The sequence below is a fragment of the Manis javanica genome, chromosome 2 (assembly GCF_040802235.1).
Source record: "Manis javanica isolate MJ-LG chromosome 2, MJ_LKY, whole genome shotgun sequence".
Classification (NCBI taxonomy): Eukaryota; Metazoa; Chordata; class Mammalia; order Pholidota; family Manidae; genus Manis; species Manis javanica.
In genome coordinates this window covers 122093908-122116523 of record NC_133157.1, presented here as the reverse complement: position 1 = coordinate 122116523, position 22616 = coordinate 122093908, and the positions used below count along the sequence as shown (strand labels likewise).

The 22616-nt window shown below is 38.8% G+C and overlaps 1 protein-coding gene across 4 annotated transcripts in view; it reads left to right on the top strand.

The window, feature by feature from the left end:
• The first annotated feature begins 283 nt into the window (after positions 1 to 283).
• Positions 284 to 22616, top strand: part of OPTN (optineurin) — a 29498-nt gene continuing 7165 nt past the window's right edge. Inside the window, exons 1-11 of one of the 4 annotated variants that reach the window (XM_073229284.1) lie at positions 289 to 505; positions 1478 to 1576; positions 2650 to 2826; positions 3435 to 3637; positions 7800 to 7982; positions 9919 to 9995; positions 14654 to 14788; positions 18540 to 18642; positions 19816 to 19931; positions 21239 to 21388; positions 21767 to 21860. In XM_073229284.1, coding sequence (XP_073085385.1) covers positions 1546 to 1576; positions 2650 to 2826; positions 3435 to 3637; positions 7800 to 7982; positions 9919 to 9995; positions 14654 to 14788; positions 18540 to 18642; positions 19816 to 19931; positions 21239 to 21388; positions 21767 to 21860 — 1269 coding nt within the window. In that variant the 5' untranslated portion in view covers positions 289 to 505; positions 1478 to 1545. Of the gene's footprint in view, positions 506 to 1477; positions 1577 to 2649; positions 2827 to 3434; positions 3638 to 7799; positions 7983 to 9918; positions 10005 to 14653; positions 14789 to 18539; positions 18643 to 19815; positions 19932 to 21238; positions 21389 to 21766; positions 21861 to 22616 lie in introns of all 4 variants that reach the window. The other 3 variants (XM_073229283.1, XM_073229282.1, XM_037001680.2) reach the window with 3 other exon arrangements.

Here is a 22616-nt window from a genome sequence, read left to right as displayed (position 1 = left end):
GGACACCCAGGGGAAGACCGGTTCCACACACATTATAGACAGTTTATTTGATTATCACCATCCCACACGGCGGTCACACTGACAAGTCAACGTCACGCGCATTGCCAGGAGTCCGGGCCTTGACCGAGCGGGCGCTGCAGGCTTAGGACACTGAGGAGACACGCAGGAGAGGGGCGGGGCCTGTGGAGGGGCGGGGACGGCAAGGAGAGCCACGGTGGAGGGCGGGGCCCTCGTCGGGGAGGAGGGGGCGGGGCGGGGAGGGGCGTGCCTCTGCTCTGGGGGCGGGGCCCGGGAAAGTCCCTGGCGGAGCCGGAGAGGCGGCGCAGCGGTCAGCTGAGTGGTGCTGGGCCGGGTCGTCACGCCGCGTGTCAGCCCGAGTGTCCCTCAGACCCGGTTGTCCAGAACCGTCCCTGGTCATCGTCTGCTTCCAGGTCTGGAGCCCTGGCCCAGTGGGCACGATGCCGAAGAAGCAGTGACCCCGAGAGAGGCCGAGCGCGGGCGCCGGGTGAGCCGGGGCAAGAGGCGGACAGGGGCTCAGAGAGGGCGTGGCTCCTTTTCTGCCCTGGAAGCCGTTTCCGCAGTCCCCTCCGGGACCCAGAGCCTTTGGGGTTGGCAAGGGGTGGGGCGTCCCTTCCTCTGGGAGGGCTTCCAAGCCACTGAGGAGCCTCACCGGGTGGCAAAAGGCGGCATGGCGGCCGTCCCAAAGCGCCCTTCCCCCCTTTTACCAGCTTGGCTGGCCGTAGGTGACGTCCTGTGTAGGTCACGAAGGTGGTTTAAGGGTGACATCCTCCCACAGGTTGGCAATGATTATAGACAGCCAGTTCCTCATTATAAGGGAAGGGATTAAGGGTACACCTTTGGAAGACAAAAACCACTCTAGGTGGAGGATGTGTCCCCCGCACACTGAGGAACAAGGGACCTCACATGGTGGGAGGTGCTGAACAGCTGAAAGAAATCCTCACAAAGCCTGGTGTCTCAGCGTGTGTGTGTGTGTGTGTGTATGTACACATGCAGGGAGAGAGCATATGAGCATTTAATGAAGCTGAGAACCCCAAAGATGTTGTTTTTGCTGTTGGAAATGTGTAAGCTGGAGGCAGTAAACATGGCTAACAGGAACACTGTTATGTAGTAAAACCCACTTTTATGAAATGTTAGTGCCAGCATCTCATACTGTGCAAAGATGAATTGTAAGGAAAGCCAGAAACTGGCTTTACTCAAATTATTTTTATACAAAGTATTTATGCAGAAAAATCCAAATTATTTTCTTGGGGAAGACTAAAGCAGTCTGTTGTAGTCACCTAGTGCTAAGAGAGCACCCTTCAGCATTAGACCTTTTTCTTAAATGAATTAGGGTATGTGACATATAGATACTTTCAGAAGGCTCACAATTGAATCTGATGCTTTGTTAGTGTTTACACTTTATAAAATCGCTGCCCTCCTTAAGGAATTTCACAACAGTGCTTTTTCCTTTTGCTAGCTTTCCAGGGAGATGTCACGCAGGCTGTAGCGCCTGGGCCCACTCTGCTGTCAACAGCACTGTCACTGATGACTGACAAGGCCCTTCAGGCCCAAGCAGGTCCGTGTGTTTGGTTGCATTTTACTCCGTGTGCACTGAGCAAGCTCTCATGGATGTTAGGACACAGCATCCTAGAGAGGGTGCTTCTCTTTCTTCATCTCCCAGTGACTGATTCAGTGACTCTGCAATTCCTCCTGGAAAGACTTAGGATCATCTTAATGAAGTATGAGAAAGAAAATATTTGCCTATAGCATGTAGCCAGTCATTAGAAGAGATTTCTGTTTGCCCAGGTGATAGCCATAGAGAAGTGGGGCTGGGATATACTCGTCTATCATATTTATGTCCCCATTAAAACTCTGCTACAAAATGAAGTGATATGCTTAAAATCGTCTCAGAATATGAAATAACTAAGCAAGATTTTTATGTTTTTATTGGGCTTTGCAAAATTATTGCTTATCAAAAGCTAAGTATTCAGTAGTACCTTTACTGTAATACAGGGCTGAGTTTTGGAATCATCCTTGATATAGGGTTGTGCCTCTTATAACATGACCTTGGATGAGCTATAAAACTGTGAACTCACCTCCATCACCTGTAAAATAACTATCTAGCTGAATGTCAGTGAGGGTAGAAAACATGTCTGGTGTCGTGATTCAGCACATAGTAAGCATTCAGAATATGTTCTTCTCCTCTTCTCCAAAAATACAGGAAATAAAATATGGAGGTTTTTAACAGCTTTATTGAGATAAAATTCACATGCCCTACAATTCACCCAAAGATTTGTGTGGAAGAATTTAATGATCCTTTGCCCATATCTGCAAATATGTATATGTATATAAATATATAGGAGCCCTCTTGAATTGGTTGTGTTAGGATTCCCAAGCATTATATCATGTCCTTCTTGCTCCTCCATTTCCCAGCTCTTCACTGTACCCCTTTATACACAGACACACACAGGCACACTGAAGCTAGGATATATCTTTTTTGTTTAAAAGGAAAAATATTCAAAATATAATTGGAGAGAAAGTAGGCAACTTTTGGAGTACTTACTAGTAATTGCTAATGAAACTGTGGGACTCATGGGGACCCCTTGTAGAAGGGGACTGCTACAATTTCAGCTTGTGACTTTTCCATAGATACTGCTGCCATGTCCCACCAACCACTTAGCTGCCTGACTGAGAAGGGGGACAGCCCCAATGAAACCACAGGAAATGGACCCCCAAATCTGACTCACCCAAACCTGGACACGTTCACTCCAGAGGAGCTGCTGCAGCAGATGAAAGAACTCCTAACTGAGAACCATCAGCTGAAAGGTGAGCAGCACCTTGTCCACCCGCCGGCAATGTTTCTCCATTCACCTGGGGCCTTCATGAGTGGAATCCCTTCGCTATAGGCTTGTGGGCAAACTGCCTTCTCTGTTTCCCTGAGGGGAGAAAGAGAACAGAATTTAACAATTGATAAGGCTAAAATTGTTTCCATTATTTATGTATGGATACAGGTAACAATAAAAAGTACTTTATCTCAAGGAAATGGCATAATGACATTTAGTCCATTTAAAAGGAAAAAGGACAAAAGGATGCTATTATTGCAGAGTCCTCAATATTATTTGTTAAGAGAAAGCATTCTGGTGTCTCAAACCATGGCTTTTGGCAGGACCAGTGTTTGAATCTGTGCTACAGTGGAAGACCCAAATCAATTTTATTTTCTGGTGACTTTTGAGGACTAGAAATGACATTAGACCCACTAGTCTAGCCTGGAAGTAAAAGCCACTTATTCGCTCTAGTCTTTTTCCTGCTGACCGTAGGATGCAGGCCAAGCCTGGCATCTTAGATTCAGAGGTATGAGGTGAAGGATTCTAAAGGGGATTTGATTCATCAGATTGAGTCTGATCTGTGACACCCTCACTCTGAATCCCTCACAGAGGCCATAAAGCTAAATAATCAAGCTATGAAGGAGCGATTTGAGGAGCTTTCAGCCTGGACAGAGAAACAAAAGGAAGAACGCCTTTTTTTTGAGATACAGAGCAAAGAAGCCAAAGAGCGTCTAATGACTTTGAGTCATGAAAATGAAAAATTGAAGGAAGAACTTGGAAAACTGAAAGGAAAAATGGGAAGGTCATTTGAGGTGAGCAGACTGATCAGTTGTGATTTTGTTTTATTAATACTTACCATGGAATCTTGTTTGTCTAGACTTCTAGACCAAAACCTTTCATGGTTCAGACTAGACAAGTGTTTTGCATTGTCTTGAAAGAAGGGTTCTTGCTGAGAAGATTGGTTGTAATTTCAAGAGTCATGTATAATCTCTGTTGGTGAAAAGAAATTTGTAAAGCTTTGACATATTGCTTATAGGCAACAGAATGTTGTGGTTATAAATCACTATTTTGTATTCATTACGGATGGTGCTGAAAGACCTCTGCCTAGAACCATCCAAGTGTTCAGTTTTAAATTTATATCTTTGATATAAAATTACATTTAAAAATCTATTTCTCATACATATTACTTATTAACCTTGTCCTCTCTCTCATTCTAAAATAGAGATTCCTTACTTTACATTTTACTTTCACTTTTGAAAAATGGTTTGACAAATGTTGTAATAGGAGGGTATTGGGTTACCACATTTTCATTGACCCAGAGAAGCTGGGAAATGTGCTCATACCTGAGAGTGAATGTCAGTACAGATCAGAACACATTTGACAGGTCTGCCCATATCTCAAGGCTCACTGGGTATCATCCACTTAGATGGACAGCTGCTGTTCATTTTCTTCCAACCCTGGAATTTAGCAACCCTTTGAAGGAGGTAATCCAAGATGTCAGTGATTTTTGTTGAGGTACCTTGAACTTTGTTGATCTCTGATTTCTTGGGTAAAGAATGCAAAGAAATAAAATGGGAAGAAAATAATGAGAAGGGGATATGTTTAATCTGAAGAATGAAAAGTTGTTTAGGAAAATGTTATAGGTTATATCAGTGTTCTTACTCGTCAACTCCTCATGGAACATTGAGAACATTCTGCTTTAATAAATCTATGTATGTATGGGAAATGTCTCATTATTGATAAGATTTATCATGCCTGATGCTTCAACTTGTCTTATAGTTCAAAGAATACTAAGTCACTTCATTGGGGGCAGTATCTCATTACCTAAATATTTTTGAGGTAGAATACTCTGAAGAAATCATCATCTGGGATATATGAATAATTTTCTATTCTCTGGAAGAAAATATCTTACATTGCTTTCTTCCCTTGGCTTTTGGGATGTGAGCTGACAGTTGGCATTTACCTGCTGGGGCCTGTAACATACACTGAAACCAACAAAGAAGCTTCCAGAAGCAGTTTGTCTGTTTGAGATAGTCTGCCTTTAGGTTTTCCTAAAAGGCCCCAGTATTGGAAGATGTTGAGGTTAGAAGCTGGAGCTCTGGACAGCTTCTTTCAGTGCAGACATCAGTTGAAGCAAGCTACGAACAGGACTCATAAATGAGTCCTTGGGACAAAGTAACAGTTCTTTAAAACCCTTGGTCATGAGCTTTCTCCCACAGAAACTACCTCCCAGGCCCACTCACTGCTTCCCTCCTCTTCTTTAATTTTTGTTTTATTGACCATTTGAAGTGATTCTTAAAATTTAGGCCCTCATCTTCCTGACTTAGTAAAGATCTCAAGGCTTCTGACTTTTCTCACTAATGCTGGTCTACCTTTGCTGCTGTTTGTACAGGGAATCCTCCCCACCCCAAGCCATCAGGGTCTCTTATGTGGTTCATCTCCCATGAAGGAAGGGAATCTGGAACTTCTTTTGGAGATCTGCCTTCCCATCCTCAGGGTGAGGCTGAGGCATTAATGGTTCTATCCAATTTTACAGAATTATACATTTTAATTATCTCTAGGTACTTTTTAACTTTAATTGTACAGATGGCTAGGCAAAGGTCATTAGATAGACTTTTCTTCCGGCATTATAAAATGGCATGCTAACTTGGGCAGATTTCCAGGATAGCAACATCGCATAAGTACACAAAAATTGAAGTTGTTGTATGCACAAAGGTCAATGGTAAGTTCTCAGAATTAACAAAAGACGGTAGCAAATAATGGAGTTGAGGTAGAGAGAAAATAACCATGGTAGTTTTAGTCCAGGAAGGCAATGGAAAGAGTCTCAGTAGGGAAATGAAGAGAAGTTTAAAGTGTTATCTTAAAAAAGGTATTTTATGGCCAAATTCCCAAGGACAGTTAAGGGATCCTCACAATTGTGGAACAGAAAATGAAACTGGCAGTCTGAGATCCTAGAGCCATCGCCTTATATCCATGGTCTCAGACTCTCGTTTAAAACTGTATCTCCTACATTTATGCCAAGGTGGTTTTTTAAAATCCATTCTATTAAGTGTCCTCAGAGACTACCAGCAGGGAAGTGTGGAGATCCCGAAGGGGGCTTCATTTTCCCATACCTGTTTGCTCCTGGGTCCAGGCTAAGCACCACCCTTCCTTTGATATTTTCATTCCTTTAAAGTTATGTTTCTTTGGTGTGAGTCATTACTAGGAGAGACTGCACAGGCTTTAACTTTTCCTGATAGACCTGACTCCAGTTTCACAATATGTTCTTCTCTCTAAGGCCTGTGGTTGTTTCCTAGCAAGGAAGTGCTCCCAGTGAAGGGCATGATCTTACTGGTGTGAAGGGCCCTTCCAGATTGCAAATTAATACCTATACCTATCCCTTCAGTTTTTAATACTTCATGGACTAGCTGGGTTTGGTCCATATACATCCTTTCTGATTCTTTTTTGGTTCTATTGCAAGCCTTTGGGCCTGTTTACCATTGCTTAGGAAATTTGTCTCAGAGGGTGTGTGTGTGTGTGTGTGTGTGTGTGTGTGTGAATTTTCTAATGTGTTGCAGTTCTCTGATAATCTCAAGTGTATATATTTCTGGTGATGCCATGCCCATAAGAACAATAAAGTTTTCCTGAGAAAATCAGAGAGACCTAGAAGTCACAAGTACAGTATAAAAACTGTACTTGTTTTTAAGTATAACATAAGACCAAAGAGATCACAGAAACCATGTGGTATCATGTCTTCCTTTCTAATCCAAGAAAACTGAGACCAAAATACCAAGTGAATCTGCTCAAGGCAGGACACTTACAGTGATTACCAGAGAGTATAGATTTGAATCTAGTCTTCCTACTCCCCAAACACTACATCTAAACAGGATCATTCCTTAATTGCAACAGGATGAACACAACACATACTTGACATTACGGAAATATTACTGTTTATAAGTGTTTGTATAGGCCAAATTTTATTTTTTTTCCTTTGGTACCAGCCTCTGAATTTTTAGTTTTCTTATTTCTCACCAGACTTAGTTTAAGACCCTTAAAATACCAACATAGTATTATAGCAACTAACCTATACCTGGGAGAATCTTGGACCTTTCACGTGTTTTGCCATTAATGTACCAAGCAAAGGCCTTGGTGCTTTGGCTTCTAAGTAGACATGACAAGTAGGAGAGAGGGACTGGGTATACATTTGTGGGGAGGGAGAAAAAGGCAAGAGGTGGAGTTGTGGCAGTTTTTGTCCTTATCTTCTGGAATTTTGTTTACAAGCCAACCATCACCAAAGTCTGGTTGGTTATTTTCATATCACGTTATTCCAGCATGCTGGGGAAGCCCTTCTTTCTTTCTTTTTTCAACAGTTGAAAAGATATTTAATTTATTATAATAATTTTTTTTGTAGATAAAGAAATAAGGGTTTTTTTGGTGGACAAAATAATTACATTTAGCAATATTACTTCTGTGTGTTTTAATTAGAATAATTCAGATTTCTTTTAGGAATCATTGTAAGCTTAGGGTCCTGTTTGCAAATAATAGACATATAAATGTCATATACATTTAGACATATGCAATAATTCATAGTATAGCCTTTTTTAAAGATTTTTTTATTAAAGTATTGTTAATGTACAATCTTATGTTCATTTCCATTGTACATTACAGTGGCTCAAGAACTACCCACACTATCAAGTCCTCACTTCCTCTAGTGTGGTTACTATCTATAAATGTAGAAAAATGTTACAAAATTATTGACTGTATTCTCTGTTGGAGAAGCCTTTCTTTCTTATCATGGGGTTATTTTCATTTACTTTAACTACAATAAAGTAGTGTAAAAATCTCCATTTTAAATATCAACATAAGTTGCCAAGGAGAAGCTAGAATTTTCCACTGTAAAGCACAGGCACCTTGCTAATGGGTGTGAGGCACCTGAGTTTGATGGCCAGGTGTTAATTTGATTCATTAACTTGCTTTGCTCCTCTTCATTTCCAGGACCCCACTGGGGACTCTAAGGTCCCCAAGGCAGAAACGGACCAGGAAATAGAGCAGCTGAAAACCCAAGTGGCACGCCTACAAGCTGAAAAGGCAGATCTGCTTGGTATTGTGTCCGAATTACAGCTCAAACTGAACTCAGATGGCCCCTCTGAAGACTCCTTTGTTGAAATTAGGATGGCTGTAAGTGTTTTGGTTTTAGTTTGGGCTTAAGCAAGTTACAAAAACCTCACCGAGATAGCTGATACAAGTACCACCACTTCCTTTCAATATACTGAAGCCAAATACTGGGAAATTTCAGCATAGCCAAGATATATTTGCTCTTGTTTTTAAAATAACATAATGCTTGTAAGATTTCTCATAGCTGAAATGGAAAAATATCAATTACCTCTTATGACAAAAGAGATAATCCTTTTTCTTCCCAATATGTCTGGCAAATCAGACATTCTGTGACTGAGCCAAAAAAAAAAAAAGCATAAACTTTTCAGACCAGATCTCAAAGCTGTGCTCAACATTTCGTTTAGGTGAGCCTAATTGTGATCAAATGCAGTAAATAGTGGCTTTAAAACACTTTTTAATGATAGAACCCTCTTTTCAAACAAGGTCTTATGAGGAAACTTGGTTTCTTAAAAACAAAAAGTGGAGAAAAGAAAGAGCAGAGCTGCTCTGGGTGTGGGTTGAAGGACTATCTTGGCTTTGCCCACCTTCTAATAGCTTCTCAGGGGCCTGAGAATGGAATTTGAAGCTGGTGTTAACTCGAACTTATGTGCAGCTTAAAATGAGGTAAACTAAGTGTGGTGGCATGTGCTGATCCATTCCTAAGCCCACAGGAAGCATCTGTAACAGCTGCCGTATCTGGGTGAATGGGAAGCAGCACAGCTAGATGAACCATGGAGGGGTGTCTCTTTCACTGTTATTAAAAAAGATTGAGTAGTGAGGGAAAAAAACACACGAGGATAAAATCCTCTGTATACACACTGTTTAGCTTTGTCAGAGTGCACATCTGATATGGGAAAAGAGATTAATTGTGTCTCAGAAAGAGAAAAATATACCTTGTAGATAAGTTGGGGAGAGCTGGCAAAAAGCTAAATTATGGGATATGTCTGAAATATTAGTGTGTGGCTACTTTGCTTTCTAATTTATTTACTATATGACTCAGAAAATGGCTTGTAATAACTTTGCCATCCACACCCCCTAATAAGTTTCTGGATGCATACATAATGGCCAAAATCAAGAAAATTAAAATACCAAATGAAAAGCACACTTTCTGCAGATGACCAAAGATGATGAAACACGATTTCTATCAAAGAGCTTTAACCTTCTGCAAATAACTGATAACATTCAGGAAGCCTGAAGAGCCTATTAGAAGTTTCCAAATGAGGCTTCTTCATTCAGGTTGCATGGTTAGCATAATGTAACCCCTCACTGGTGAGCGATAGTTCATTGTAAACATGCTTTTCTTGTCTTGCTTTTGTGAACTGGAAAATACTGTCCAAGATTTAGGAAAAATGTACACAGTCAAAATTATCTAGAACCGTCTTTGTGCAGTTTTGAAAGATTCTCACTCATTGGGATATAAATGTCTTACAAATAATTTCAGTGGTCTTAGTCTTCATGTTTCCTAAGTGGCCCAAGATGCATATGAATTTCTAATGGGAGCCTTGCCTACAGAAACAGTTTCTTTTTCAGTGTTGCTTCAGCAGGATCTAGTATTTTGCATTTTAAAGGGGTAACGGGGAAGATACATGGAGTTGTTACTAGCTCTCTGTGACCTTAGCTTGGGAAAGAAGGGAACTGCCAGTGAAAGAGGGCAAGAGAGAAGCCTTCGTGTGTATGGGACCAGGCTGACTGCTCACAGGCTGAATGAGAGAGGCTGACCTTCGCACCTGCACCTCAGTGTTTCTGTATTTGTATTTATCTTGATGGGGTATGCAGGTGAGGGAAGGGTAAATTTCCATTCTGTTTGAGTGGCCAAATTTAAATATCTACGTTTGAGTGTTTGGTGCATTCCTTGGGTTGCATGTCATCAAAATTCTTATCTTTAACCTTTTTCTCTTCTGATAAAAAATTTGTCTTGCAGACATATTATGTTAAATCCCTTTCATTTCTGCTTTTATAGGAAGGAGAAGCAGGTGTGGCATTGAAAGAAGTCAAGACAAGCTCTGGGCCCATAAGAACTGATTCCCTGGACACACTGTACGTGAGGTAAAGCCAAGGCTGTCTTTTGGACAGACACACTGGACAGTCCTGTCACTTTCAGCTTGACAGTGGGAGGCTAACGTAATGAGCTGAAAAAATCACTTCTCACTGATTTACACTAGGGTCTTTCAAGAATGTTTGGTTTGAATGCTCTTTACCAGACTGGCAGGGGACAGAAACAGTGTTTGGTGCCTTTAGGCTAACTGACCTGGGCCACTCTTAGAGGTGTTTCATCTCCATCAGATGAGAAGTGAAACAAAGCTGTTCTCAAAAGACCCATGTTTCCTTATTTGTTCACCAGTGCAGTCTGTCGTGGGCCAGAAGGCCCAGCCTGATGAGTAGGATTTTCCATTTTCTCTTCCTTGTTCATTCCCAAGCACAAGCCAAAGTGTAATCCTCTGTGACAATGACTGTTACTGCTCTGAGTCACTGTGGTGTTTCCTGAAAGTGCCCAAATATCTGACGGGTCGAGTCTCAAGTTGACCTGTCTCAAGTAAATGTGAGGAAGCAAACATCTTTAGTGGTGGGGGGACATGAGGAGGACATGGTAGAAGGAGGCCCCTGAGACTCTTGTGGATGGTACCCAGAACAGGCTGTTAGCCCATCCTCTATGAATGGGCTACCACTCTGTTAGTCTACTTAGAAGAGGCAATTTCTCTATGGATTGCTTCCCTCCTAGGCTCTTAATATCTTCTTTCTATAACTTGATTGATGTACTTACAAAACATGGAAATGCTTTATTTTTCAGTTATATTCCTAAGCCCTTGTATAAAGGAGAAAATAAGGATTAGACAATATTCTTTCATCAAACAGGGCAGTTGGCACAAATGAAAGTTATTTCCTTTTATAGTTAGAAATTCCTTAACATTCCCCTACATGGCTTTTTTTTAATATCAGAAGACTTTCCTGGAAGTGGTAGGAAGGAAGAAAGCCCTGTTTGAAATTTCCAAGCCACTTCCTCCTCATTTATATCCACATGCAAACACCACTTCCTCTTCTAAGCCACAGCCGTTTTTTTTTTCCAGTTATGCATTGCTTTAATGAAAAAATAACATGAAATCCATCAATGTCAGCAAGAATCTAATTTCAGAGAGTTTTAAACAAGAAGCACAATCTTGAAGAATGTGCTGATATGTGTGTGGATCAAATGCCTGTCAGATGTATTTACCCACTTCTAGTTTACAGACCCAACAAGTCATCTAAAATGGTTTTGGCTTTAGGAAGACTTATTAATTGCTATAAAATCTTTATTTTAAACAATTAAACTCAAAAGTCAACAGTTCTTACATTTACAACTTATATAAAGTCAAATGTGCTCTTAGTGTTTCTTACTATTTATTTTTTATTTTGGTATCATTAATATAAAATCACATGAGCAGCACTGTGGTTACTAGATTCCCCCCATTATCAAATCCCCACCACATACCCCATTACAGTCACTGTCCATCAAGGTAGTAAGATGCTATAGAGTCACTACTTATCTTCTCTGTGCTATACTGCCTCCCCGTGCTCCTCCCTACATTATGTGTGCTAATCGTAATACCCCTTACTCCCCTTATCCCTCCCTTCCCACCTACCCTCCCCGGTCCCTCTCCCTTTGGTAACTGTTAGTCCATTCTTGGGTTCTGTGAGTCTACTGCTGTTTTGTTCCTTCAGTTTTTGCTTTGTTCTTATGCTCTAGAGATGAGTAAAATCATTTCGTACTTGTATTTCTCTGCCTGGCTTATTTCACTGAGCATAGTACCCTCTAGCTCCATCTATGTTGTTGCAAATGGTAGGATTTGTTTTCTTCTTATGGCTGAATAATATTCCATTGTGTATATGTACCACATCTTCTCTTCCATTTATCTACTTATGGACACTTAGTTTGCTTCCATTTCTTGGCTATTGTAAATAATGCTGCGATAAACATAGGGGTGCATATGTCTTTTTGAAACTGGGATCCTACATTCTTAGGGTAAATTCCTAGGAGTGGAATTCCTGGGTCAAATGGTATTACTATTTTGAGTTTTTTGAGGAACCTTCATACTGCTTTCCACAATGGTTGAACCAGTTTACATTCCCACCAGCAGTGTAGAAGGGTTTCCCTTTCTTTGCATCCTCGCCAGCATTTGTTGTTCCTAGTCTTTTCTATGTTGGCCATCCTAATTGGTGTGAGGTGATATCTCATTGTGGTTTTAATTTGCATTTCCCTGATAATTAGAGATGTGGAGCATCTTTTCATGTGCCTGTTGGCCATCTGAATTTCTTCTTTGGAGAAGTGTCTGTTCAGATCCTCCACTCGTTTTTTTAAAAGGGTCATTTGCTTTTTGGGTGTTCAGGTATGTGAGTTCTTTAATATATTTTGGATGTTAACCCCTTGTCTGATATGTCATTTACAAATATATTCTCCCATACTGTAGGATGCCTTTTTGTTCTGCTGATGGTGTCCTTTGCTGTACAGAAGCTTTTTTGTATAATGTAGTTCCATTTGTTCATTTTTTATTTTTTTTCCCTTGTCCGAGGAGATGCATTCAGGAAAAAGTTGCTCATGTTTATATTCAGGAGATTTTTGCCTATGTTTTCTTCTAAGAGTTTTATAGTTTCATGACTTACATTCCAGTCTTTGATACATTCTGAGTTTACTTTTGTGTATGGGGTTAGACAGTCCAGTTTCATTCTCTTGCATGTAGCTGTCCAGTTTTGCCAACACCAGTTGTTGAAGAGACTGTCATTTCCCCATTGTATATCCATGGCTCCTTTATCATATATTAATTGACCAAAAATGCTTGGGTTTATATCTGGGCTCTCTAGTCTGTTCCATTGGTCTATGGGTCTGTTCTTGTGCCAGTACCAAATTGTCTTGATTACTGTGGCTTTGTAGTAGAGCTTGAAGTTGGGGAACATAATCCCCCCAGCTTTATTCTTCCTTCTCAGGATTACTTTGGCTATTCAGGGTCTTTTGTGGTTCCATATGAATTTTACAACTATTTGTTCTAGTACATTGAAGAGTGCTGTTGGCATTTTGATAGGGATTGCATTGAATTTGTAGATTGCTTTAGGCAGGATGGCCATTTTGACAATATTAGTTCTTCCCATCCATGAGCACAGGATGTGTTTCCATTTATTGGTATCTTCTTAATTTCTCTCATGAGTGTCTTGTAGTTTTCAGAGTATAGGTCTTTCACTTCTTGGTTAGGTTTATTCCTAGGTATTTTATTCTTTTTGATGCAATTGTGAATGAAACTGTTTTCCTGATTTCCCTTTCTACTAGTTCATTGTTAGTGTATAAGAATGCCACAGATTTCTGTGTATTAATTTTGTATCCTGCAACTTTGCTGAATTCAGATATTAGTTCTAGTAGTTTTGGAGTGGATTCTTTAGAGTGTTTTATGTACAGTATCATGTCATCTGCAAACAGGGACAGTTGAACTTCTTCCTTGCCTATCTGGATGCCTTTATTTCTTTGTGTTGTCTGATTGCTGTGACTAGGACGTCCAGAACTATGTTGAATAAAAGTGGAGAGAGTGGGCATCCTTATTCCCATTCTTCAAGGAAAAGCTTTCTGCTTCTCGCTATTAAGTATGATTTTGGCCTTTTCTTATATGGCCTTTATTATGTTGAGGTACTTACTGTCTATTCCTGTTTTGTTCAGAGTTTTTTGTCTGGACATGAATGGATGTTGAATTTTGTTGAATGCTTTTTCACTATCTGGAGATAATCATGGTTTTGTCCTTTTTGTTGGTGTGGTGGATGATGCTGATGGATTTTTGAATGTTATACCATCCTTGCATCCCTGGAGTAAATCCTACTTGATCATAATGGATGATCTTTTTTATGAATTTTTGAATTTGGTTTGCTAATATTTTGTTGAGTATTTTTGCATCTATGTCCATCAAGGAGATTGGTCTGTAATTTTCTTTTTGTGAAGCCACAGTCATTTTTTAATAGCAGCTTATTGACCTGTTTGAAAGTGTATTAAGGAGTCAGAGACTGATTTCTAGGTTTGGAATTTCAGCTTTAGAGTCAGCAAGTGTGGGTTAGTCCTTGCTGTTTCTTAGATGTGTGAGCTTGAGGAGGTCACTGGAAGAGTAGCTGCTGTAGCATGAAGTGTCTTTATCCAGAATATTTAGTCACTGTAGCAGTGACCATAGCTTTGTCTTTGAACTGCCTCTTGATTTAATCAGACTTTGAAATCAAGAAAAATATTTGGTGTGCCAACAGTGCTTACATTTCTCTATTCTAATTATTTGAAACCAAAACCAAAAATGATCTTCTCTTTCCCTGAGAATATGATGGCTTCTGTCAAGTTGGAGAAAGGCTAGCGGTCTGCAAGTCATCCTTGTTCTCTAGGAAAGCCAGACACCAAACACTAGGGCTATCTCTGCTCCACTGTTTCAGCTGCCTGTAGTATGGTGTTCTGCACGCTGGTCCCTTAGAGCAAGCATGCATGGGCTAAGGAGAGCCTCCAGCATGAGTCCCCACTCCCTCCATGGAAAGCATGGAGGAGGTGACACTCGTGGTCATAGGGCCAGGTGTGCTTGGTCTGTAAGTGAGAATTAATTACAGAATGTTCTGAAAAACAGTTCTTTTAAATTAGTTCCAGGTATGTTCTAAACTCAGACACTTTTGTTTTCTGATGAGCAATGTTTAACCTTTACACTGTCTTGATACAGGAGCAAATCTGCAGAAGGTGCCAGGAACTATTTGGAATTTGAAGAACTAACTGTGAGCCAGCTCCTCCTTTGCCTAAGGGAAGGAAACCAGAAGGTGGAGAGACTTGAAATGGCACTCAAGGAAGCCAAAGAAAGGTATGAGATAATAATTTTAAATATGCATACATTCCTTTTATAACGCCTTTATTGAGATATAGTTAAGATACCTTACAATTCATCCACTGAAGTGTACATTTCAGTGTTTTTTTAGAATATTCACTGAGTCATGTAGCCATTATCACATTATAAGTGTAGAACATTTTTTTCCCCTCAGGTAAGAAACCCAGAACATGTAGCACTCATTCCCTGTTCCTCCCAGTAATCTGCTTTCTGTCTCTTAAAATTTACCTGTTTGGGACATTTCATATAAATGGAATCATATACCATGTGGTCTTTTGTGATTGGTTAGTTTACTTAGTATAATGTTTTCAAACTTCATCCATGTTGTAGCATGCATCAGTTCCATTCCTTTTGTTACCAAATAATATTTCATTGTATGACTGGACATTTCGTTTATCTGTTCATCAGTAGATAAACATTTCAGATGTGTCCACTTTTTGCCTATTATAAATAATGTTTGCTGTGAACATTCATACACAATTTTTTGTGTGTGGATATATTTTTTAAATTCCTGAGGTACATACCTAGGAGTAGAATTACTGGGTCATATAGTGACTCTGTGTTTAATATTTTGATGAAATGCCAGATGTTTTCTATAGTAGCTGTACTATTTTACATTCACACCAGCAATGTAAGAGGGTTGTACTTTCTCCACATCCTCACCGTTTGTTATTGTCTTCTTGATTATAGCCATCCTCATGCATGTGAAGTGGAATCTCATTGTCATTTTGATTTTATTTTTCAAATGACAAATAACTTTGAGCCTCTTTTTATGTTGGCCATTTGTATATTTTGTTTGAAAGAATATCTATTCAAATCCTTTGCCTATTTTAGAAAATTGGATTTTCTTTTTATTATTACATTATAAGAGTTCATTATATATTCTGAATACAAGTCTTTTATGACATATATGATTCGCAAATATTTTCTCCCATTCTGAGGGCACAAAATTTTTTTATTTTTATGTAATCCAGCTTATTTTTTCTTTTGTCACTTGTACTTTTGGTGTTGTATCTAAAACATTGTTGCCTGACCCAAAGTCACAAAGATTCACTCCTATATTTTCTTCTATGAGTTTTATAGTTTTAGCTCTTACATGTAGGTCTATGGTCCACTTTGAGTTCATTTTTCTGTGTGATGTGAAGTAGGTGTCCAACTTCATTCTTTTTTTCATGGATATCCAGTTGTACCAACACCACTTGTTGAATTTAGTTGTGTTGGCACCCTAGGTGTAAATCAATTCACCATAAATGTAAAGATTAATTTCCAAACCCTCAATTTTATTTCTTTAATCTATGTGTATCTTCATGCTGATACTACACTGTCTCAATTACTATAGTCTTGTAATAAAATTTGAAATCGGGAAGCATGAGTCCTCCAACTTTGTTCTTCTTTACATCCAATGATTTTATCTGATGGTCAGCTCTTTTCAAAGGTGAAAAAGGCCTGGTGGCTATAAATCCTAGTTTTTTACCCCATATCCTACTGTTGTTCCTTAGAAAAGTTGAGAGGTTGACTTCCAGGAAACTAGTACCACATATTCTGATGGAGTAAAGTATTTGCCTTGCCTGTTTGACAAGTCCCACACATAGTAGCAATCACAGATAAATAAATAAAAGCATTCCTTTCATACCTTCATTATTATAGCTGATTTAAAAGGGAAGATGTTATGCTTTGAAGGAGACATTTAATAGTCATGAGTAATCAGTGTGCTTTTATTTCACAGACACCTTTACCTCTCCTAAATTCTGCACACCATTTTAAGAAGTTAAATTTTGCTAGTAATTCTACCTTAGACAATATGATTAACTTTAATAATAAACACATAAACTTAAGAATTTGCTAATTATACATCCTGATTTTTCATATATATAATTCTGCCTTCAGACTAATTATAGCTTTCTGTCTGGAGGCATAGCTCTTCAGATTGTAGCTCACAAGTCAGGCCTGCCTTTGAGATGGATGTTGACTCTCCCACCTTGAGCACTCTGTAAAGGTCCTTTCTCAATAGCACTCCCTTTCTCCTGTGTGAGCCTGCCCTCCTGCCCTCTCAGTACTTAACCACTGGCAAGTCAGTGGTAGTTTCCAGGACTAATGCTGTGAATGTGGATATCAGGATGATGATTGCTTCCTACCCAAGGTAAGGCTGAAACTGAGAAATAAAATCACAGATGTCTTGAACAACCTGGCTTGATTGATATACTCTGTAGTATATGATGAAAATACATTACAAGATTTAATGTCTTTTTCCCAGATGAATAAGTCACTCTTCAAACATTTTCATTAATCATGAGAAGTAGGGCTATAAACAGTCTAAAATTTATTCTGAATAGTTTAAGGTGATTTGTGGGGAGAGGAGCCAGTAGGTTTGTCTTTCTTTCACTGTTTGTGAAGACTAATATTTCATGTAATTTGTGTTTCCTAAACAAACTCACACACTGACAGCTGGTAAGGAAAGAATGTGTAGGAAGTGTGGCCCAGGAAGATGGAGAGGCAGCAGGGAAAACTCGACCCAAGATGAAAATTTGCCCAAGAAAATTAAGAGAAGTTGTGATTCAGATGTAGGTCAAAACCCTGCATCACATGTGAGTGGTTCATGAAGGCCCATCCTTCAGTCCTGCGCCAACTGGTTCTTAACTGGTTCCAGTTTACTTGGCTTGGCTGGAAGTACCAGTGAACCAATTAGGTTTAGCTATTTGCAATAGATACCAATGCTATTTGTTTTATTTTTTTATCCCTATGTTCTTTTTAAAAAATCAGTTTCAGTTTCACATAAAGGATTGATTGTTCCATGAGCTTCTTATGGAAGAAAATTGTTCTTTGACCAGCCCTCCCCATGTCCTTTTCTTGCTTCCCAGACAACCATTTTCAACATATTTAGCTGTCCTTTGATACTTACCTTGATATAAAATAGGTTTAAATTCCTACTTAATCCCAACCCCCACCCTATTTTAAAACTAATCTATTGACCTCACACTGTGAAAGATCAAGATCTACCTGTCTTTTGCTTACAACCACATGCATATGCTTCTGGACCCTTCTTATGCTCCTCCCACTCTGAAACTGACTGTATTGAAATTCAGTTAGATCACTACTCTGTGTTTACATTATTTTATGTGCACGTGCACATGCAGACATGCTGTTCTCAGTTGAGCTGTGCTCTATGCCTTGACCACTTTTCCTCTTTTTAAAGTCATTTTAGCGGGGTTGGGAGCAGGAGAAAATTACATGCATATATTCAATCTACCATCTTTAAACAAGTATTTTCTTGCTTCATTTGCACTAGGATGGCTTTCATGTGGTTATGATTCACTGCAAGAATCTTGCTACATTTGTTTTTAAGGACTTACAAACTAGATGGATCCAAAAGGCTTTCTTCCCCTACTGATTTCTTATAAAGGGACACACACTCATATAACACACATGCATGGGTATGTGTATACTCACAGAAGAACAAATTTTAAAAACATTTTTGTGTATTACAATTACATGAGAGGAGGCAGTGTTTTTCCATGTTCAAGATGAGTTATACCTATCTTTTACCCCTAAAATCATTTCTAGCCAATTTTAGGATGAAAGCAAAACAAAAGCTAATACAGTAAATGCAGAGATTTTGGAGACCCCTGACCCTTTATCGAAATTTGAACGTTCTTTTTAGTGCTGCCTCAGTTATTACTTCTCTTTAAGCCAACAAAAAGTAACTTTTCTATATTCTGTAATTTTTCAGAATTTCAGATTTTGAAAAGAAAGCCAATGATCATTCTGAGATTGAAACCCAGACAGAGGAGAGCACAGAAAATGAGAAAGAAGAGGAGAAAGGTCTAGAAACTGTGGGTACTAAGATTCTTACTATGTTGTCACACCCACAGTGGATGTAAGAGTATTATAGCAGCTGGAGTGGTCTTGTGATGTGTTATTAGCTTTAGAAATACAGAAGTAATTTTAATGTTGAATATTTTCTATTTCTCTCGTATTTCCTGTCCTGATTTGAATTTCACTCATTATAATTTGTAGTGAGATGTATTCCCATCCTAGTGATTCTAGGAAATCTCCCTTCTATCTCTTCTTGATAATTTCCTCTCCTAAATTCCTAAGTGAACAGCCCACTTATTGAGAGTAAATGTGTCCACTTGATAATGAGATAATTTGAAGATACTATGCAAAAACCTGAAGTAGAATGGAAAGATCTTGGTTCTGTCCCACTACTGGTTTGATTTGAATTCTTTGAATGAGAAAGGTTTGTGTTTATATAGTCAGTTTCCCCTAGCAACTCAGGAGACAGGCCTTGGAGCCTGCGAATAGTCTTATGCTTTGGGAAAGTTAATGCAGCCAGAAAGCTCTAAGAGTCATAGTAGCCCATGTGGAAGGCATTTACATAAAGTATGCACTTTAATTCATTTATTCAACAAATGTGTATTGAATGCCTACCCAATGTCTTGCTCTGGGCTTAGTTGTCTACTTTCAAAAGACCAATGAACATATAAAAACTGACATGAAGAGACCCCCTTGAGTAATAGTACCTTTTTGACTAGTTAATTCACTAACCAATAATGGAGAAGCACTGGGGCTTCCAAGGCACTATAAACATATTGACAAAAATTCTAGAGCTGCCAGGAAAAGGCGGTGCAGTGAAAATAGCTGCGTAAACTAGAAATGTAAATCAGCCAGGGAATTATTGCCCTGAATTGCTAGCTGGATATATCAGGTTGTGCATTGACACCACTGTGATCTGTGATCCCTTGAACCATCATCAGGATTAACTTTAATTATGATACTCATTATCCGTGCATCCAAATTGATCAGTTAACGCTCCATCAGGAAACAGTTGTATCTAAAACATTTATCTTCATATAAGATATATGGACATTAATTTCCAAAAGTTCAATCAGTTCACCAGTCAGTCTTAGTTGGACAGTGATTGTTCACACAGTTTTCTTTTGAAGAGGTGCACTTAATCTCTGATGCATATGGTGTATGTCTGTTTGGGATATCCTGTGTGACAGGTTGGAAGTGAAGTGGAAACGTTGAACCTTCAGGTGACAACCCTGTTTAAGGAGCTTCAAGAGGCTCATGCAAAACTCAGTGAAGCTGAGCTAATGAAGAAGAGACTTCAAGAAAAGTAAGAGTGAGAGATGTATTTATCTACCTTTGGAAAGTATACATTTTGACAAAATATGTTACTGTATAAAAACATAGTTTTGTTGCTGTGTTGTTGACTAAAAAGTAGGACCTAATTAAAATATGAATTCAGAAAACATTAATAGGTTAAATGTACAGGGGTTAATACCAAAACCTGAAATACTGTACTGATATGGAGGAATGGTCAGCAGACTCTGATTCTGCTGTTTGGAGGCAATTTGTTAAGCATACCAGCCTATATGAGGACTATAAGATGCAGTGAACTAGGTTTACTGTGGCTTACTGAGCTGGCAACACTGATGTGAATAAATGTGGAAGAAAACTTCAAAGACCAAGAACTTGGGTGAGATTTACTGCAAACAAAACTTTTCAGTTTCAGTCAGTTATGAAGGCTAATATATAAGTAGAGAATTCTGACTTTGCTTGTTTCTCTTAATGTAAGAAGTTACCAAAATTTTCAGAAAGCTAAGTTGATGTGTTCTTTTTGGATTAGTTGGTGAATGTATTTCCAGCACAATATATAGGTGTTTTTTGGAGTAACACTTACCAAGTCTATGCAGTGTTATGGTGTCTGGTACAGCATAACAGATGAGGCTAAAGACTTTGGACAAACAGACCTAGGTTGAAATGTTGATCTACTTATTTGTGTTATTAACTTGGGCAAATTAATTAGTTAACCTCTTTGAGCCTCAGTTTTATCATTTGTAAAATGTGTATCGTAATTCCTTCTTCATAGTCTCTTATTAAGTGAGATAATATTTGACATGCTTGGCATTAATGCCTTGCATATAGCTGTCATTGGTTTGTATTTGTTATTATTATATTGAAATTCTCTTTCTGATCTTTAAGAGGACGTATGGCACTTCCTTTCCCCCACTGAATCTTTATGAGAAGTCATATTCTTTTTGCTTAACAGAACCCATGATTTTTAAAAGTATTAAATATATCCATAGATCACTATATGAGAAGCACCTTTAGGCAATTACTACTTTGGTCTGTGTCTAAATGACGAAAATACATTTGCATGACTACTTGAAACAGTTATTCCAAGTGGGGCAGCAGCTTGTATGATCTTAGATCTGTCCTTTTTTATGTTAGGCATAAGTGTTCAGAAATACTGTTTGCTTCTAGTGATAAAGCAAGGAAAATAAAATATTTTGTTTTGTACTTTAAATCCTTGAAAATTTCAATCCTAAATGATATTGCTACGTAATCTTGTGATTTGTTTAAAAGCCATGAAGAAATGTAAGAACGCTGTTTATCCTCATGAGTTTTGATCTTTCTTAGATGTCAGGCCCTTGAAAGGAAAAATTCTGCAATACCATCAGAGCTGAATGAAAAGCAAGAGCTTGTTTATAATAACAGAAAGCTAGAGCTGCAAGTGGAAAGCATGCGATCAGAAATCAAAATGGAGCAAGCTAAAACAGAGGATGAAAAGTGAGTATGCCGGGATCGAATGGCTACTTACTGAAAGAATGTAGAGTGGCTCTTTTATAGAGATTGGAATAAGGATTTAAGAGTAAATTTAAACTTTTTCTCTTTTATTTATTTAAAGGAGCACTAGGAAATCTTCTGAGGAAATATAATTTAAGTTTTATTATAGCACAATTATGAAAATTATAATCTATCTCAGTTTTTTGAGAAAAAAGTTGTTTTCTTTGAGAGTAAGAAAATGCTTGCCGGTGGTGTGATGATAAAGTTAGGAGATAAGAATTTGCTACTTGAGTGTTCAGAGGAAGGAAGGGTGGGAGGCGAGACTGTAAGTTTCTATGATATTTTTCTCCATGATAACCTTTTAAAATTTCTTTTTAATAGGTCCAAATTAGCCACTCTGCAGTTGACACACAACAAGCTTCTTCAAGAATACAGTAATTCATTGAAAACAATTGAAGAACTAAAAAGAAAAGAGGTACTCAGAAAAAAGTTACTTTCATAGCCTAGTAATGAATGGAGACTATTGAACATTTTATGTGTAAAGTAGTTGTGCTAATCCTTAACTAAGTGTGGTTTCTAACATTTTATATGTAAAGTAGTTGCATTAATCCTTAACTGAGTCTGGTTTCAAAGGTAGTTTTTCGTTCATAATTGATTTCCTGTGTCTAAGTGGTTATAACTTCTTGTGTTTGCATGTATGAACACTTTGTGTACAAAGATGTGCTGTTGTCATATGTTGGGGAGGAAACTTTTAGTATTTCTAACAGGGGTGGCTTTGCAGGAGAGGCGGGAGCTGGGACCCCTGTGGGAGTAGGGCAGGAGGCCCTTTGCTGCTTGGAGCTGTGATGAGGCTGGCTTGCCTGCTGTCAGTGAACTTGAGACCCTATTATTAAGGGGCTGCAACTTAAATTAGTAGCAATGTCCAGCATGGTGTGATGATTTAAGCACCATGGATGTGTTTATTAACCCAATGGGGATTAAGCACCATGAGGTGATGGATGTGTTAATTAACCCGATGGGGAGATCCTTTCTCAATGTATTTGTGGCGAGTCACCTGGTTGTACATTTCCCAGAACTTACTGTTTTGTCAATTTTACATCAGTAAAGCTGGAATAAGTAAGTAAAGACCATGGGGACATTGAGTTAGTTTACATCCCTGTAAATGTACTTTTTGTTTCTCATTTATTTTTTAATACAATATTGTTCTTTTCTAGCACCTAGTGAATTTTTA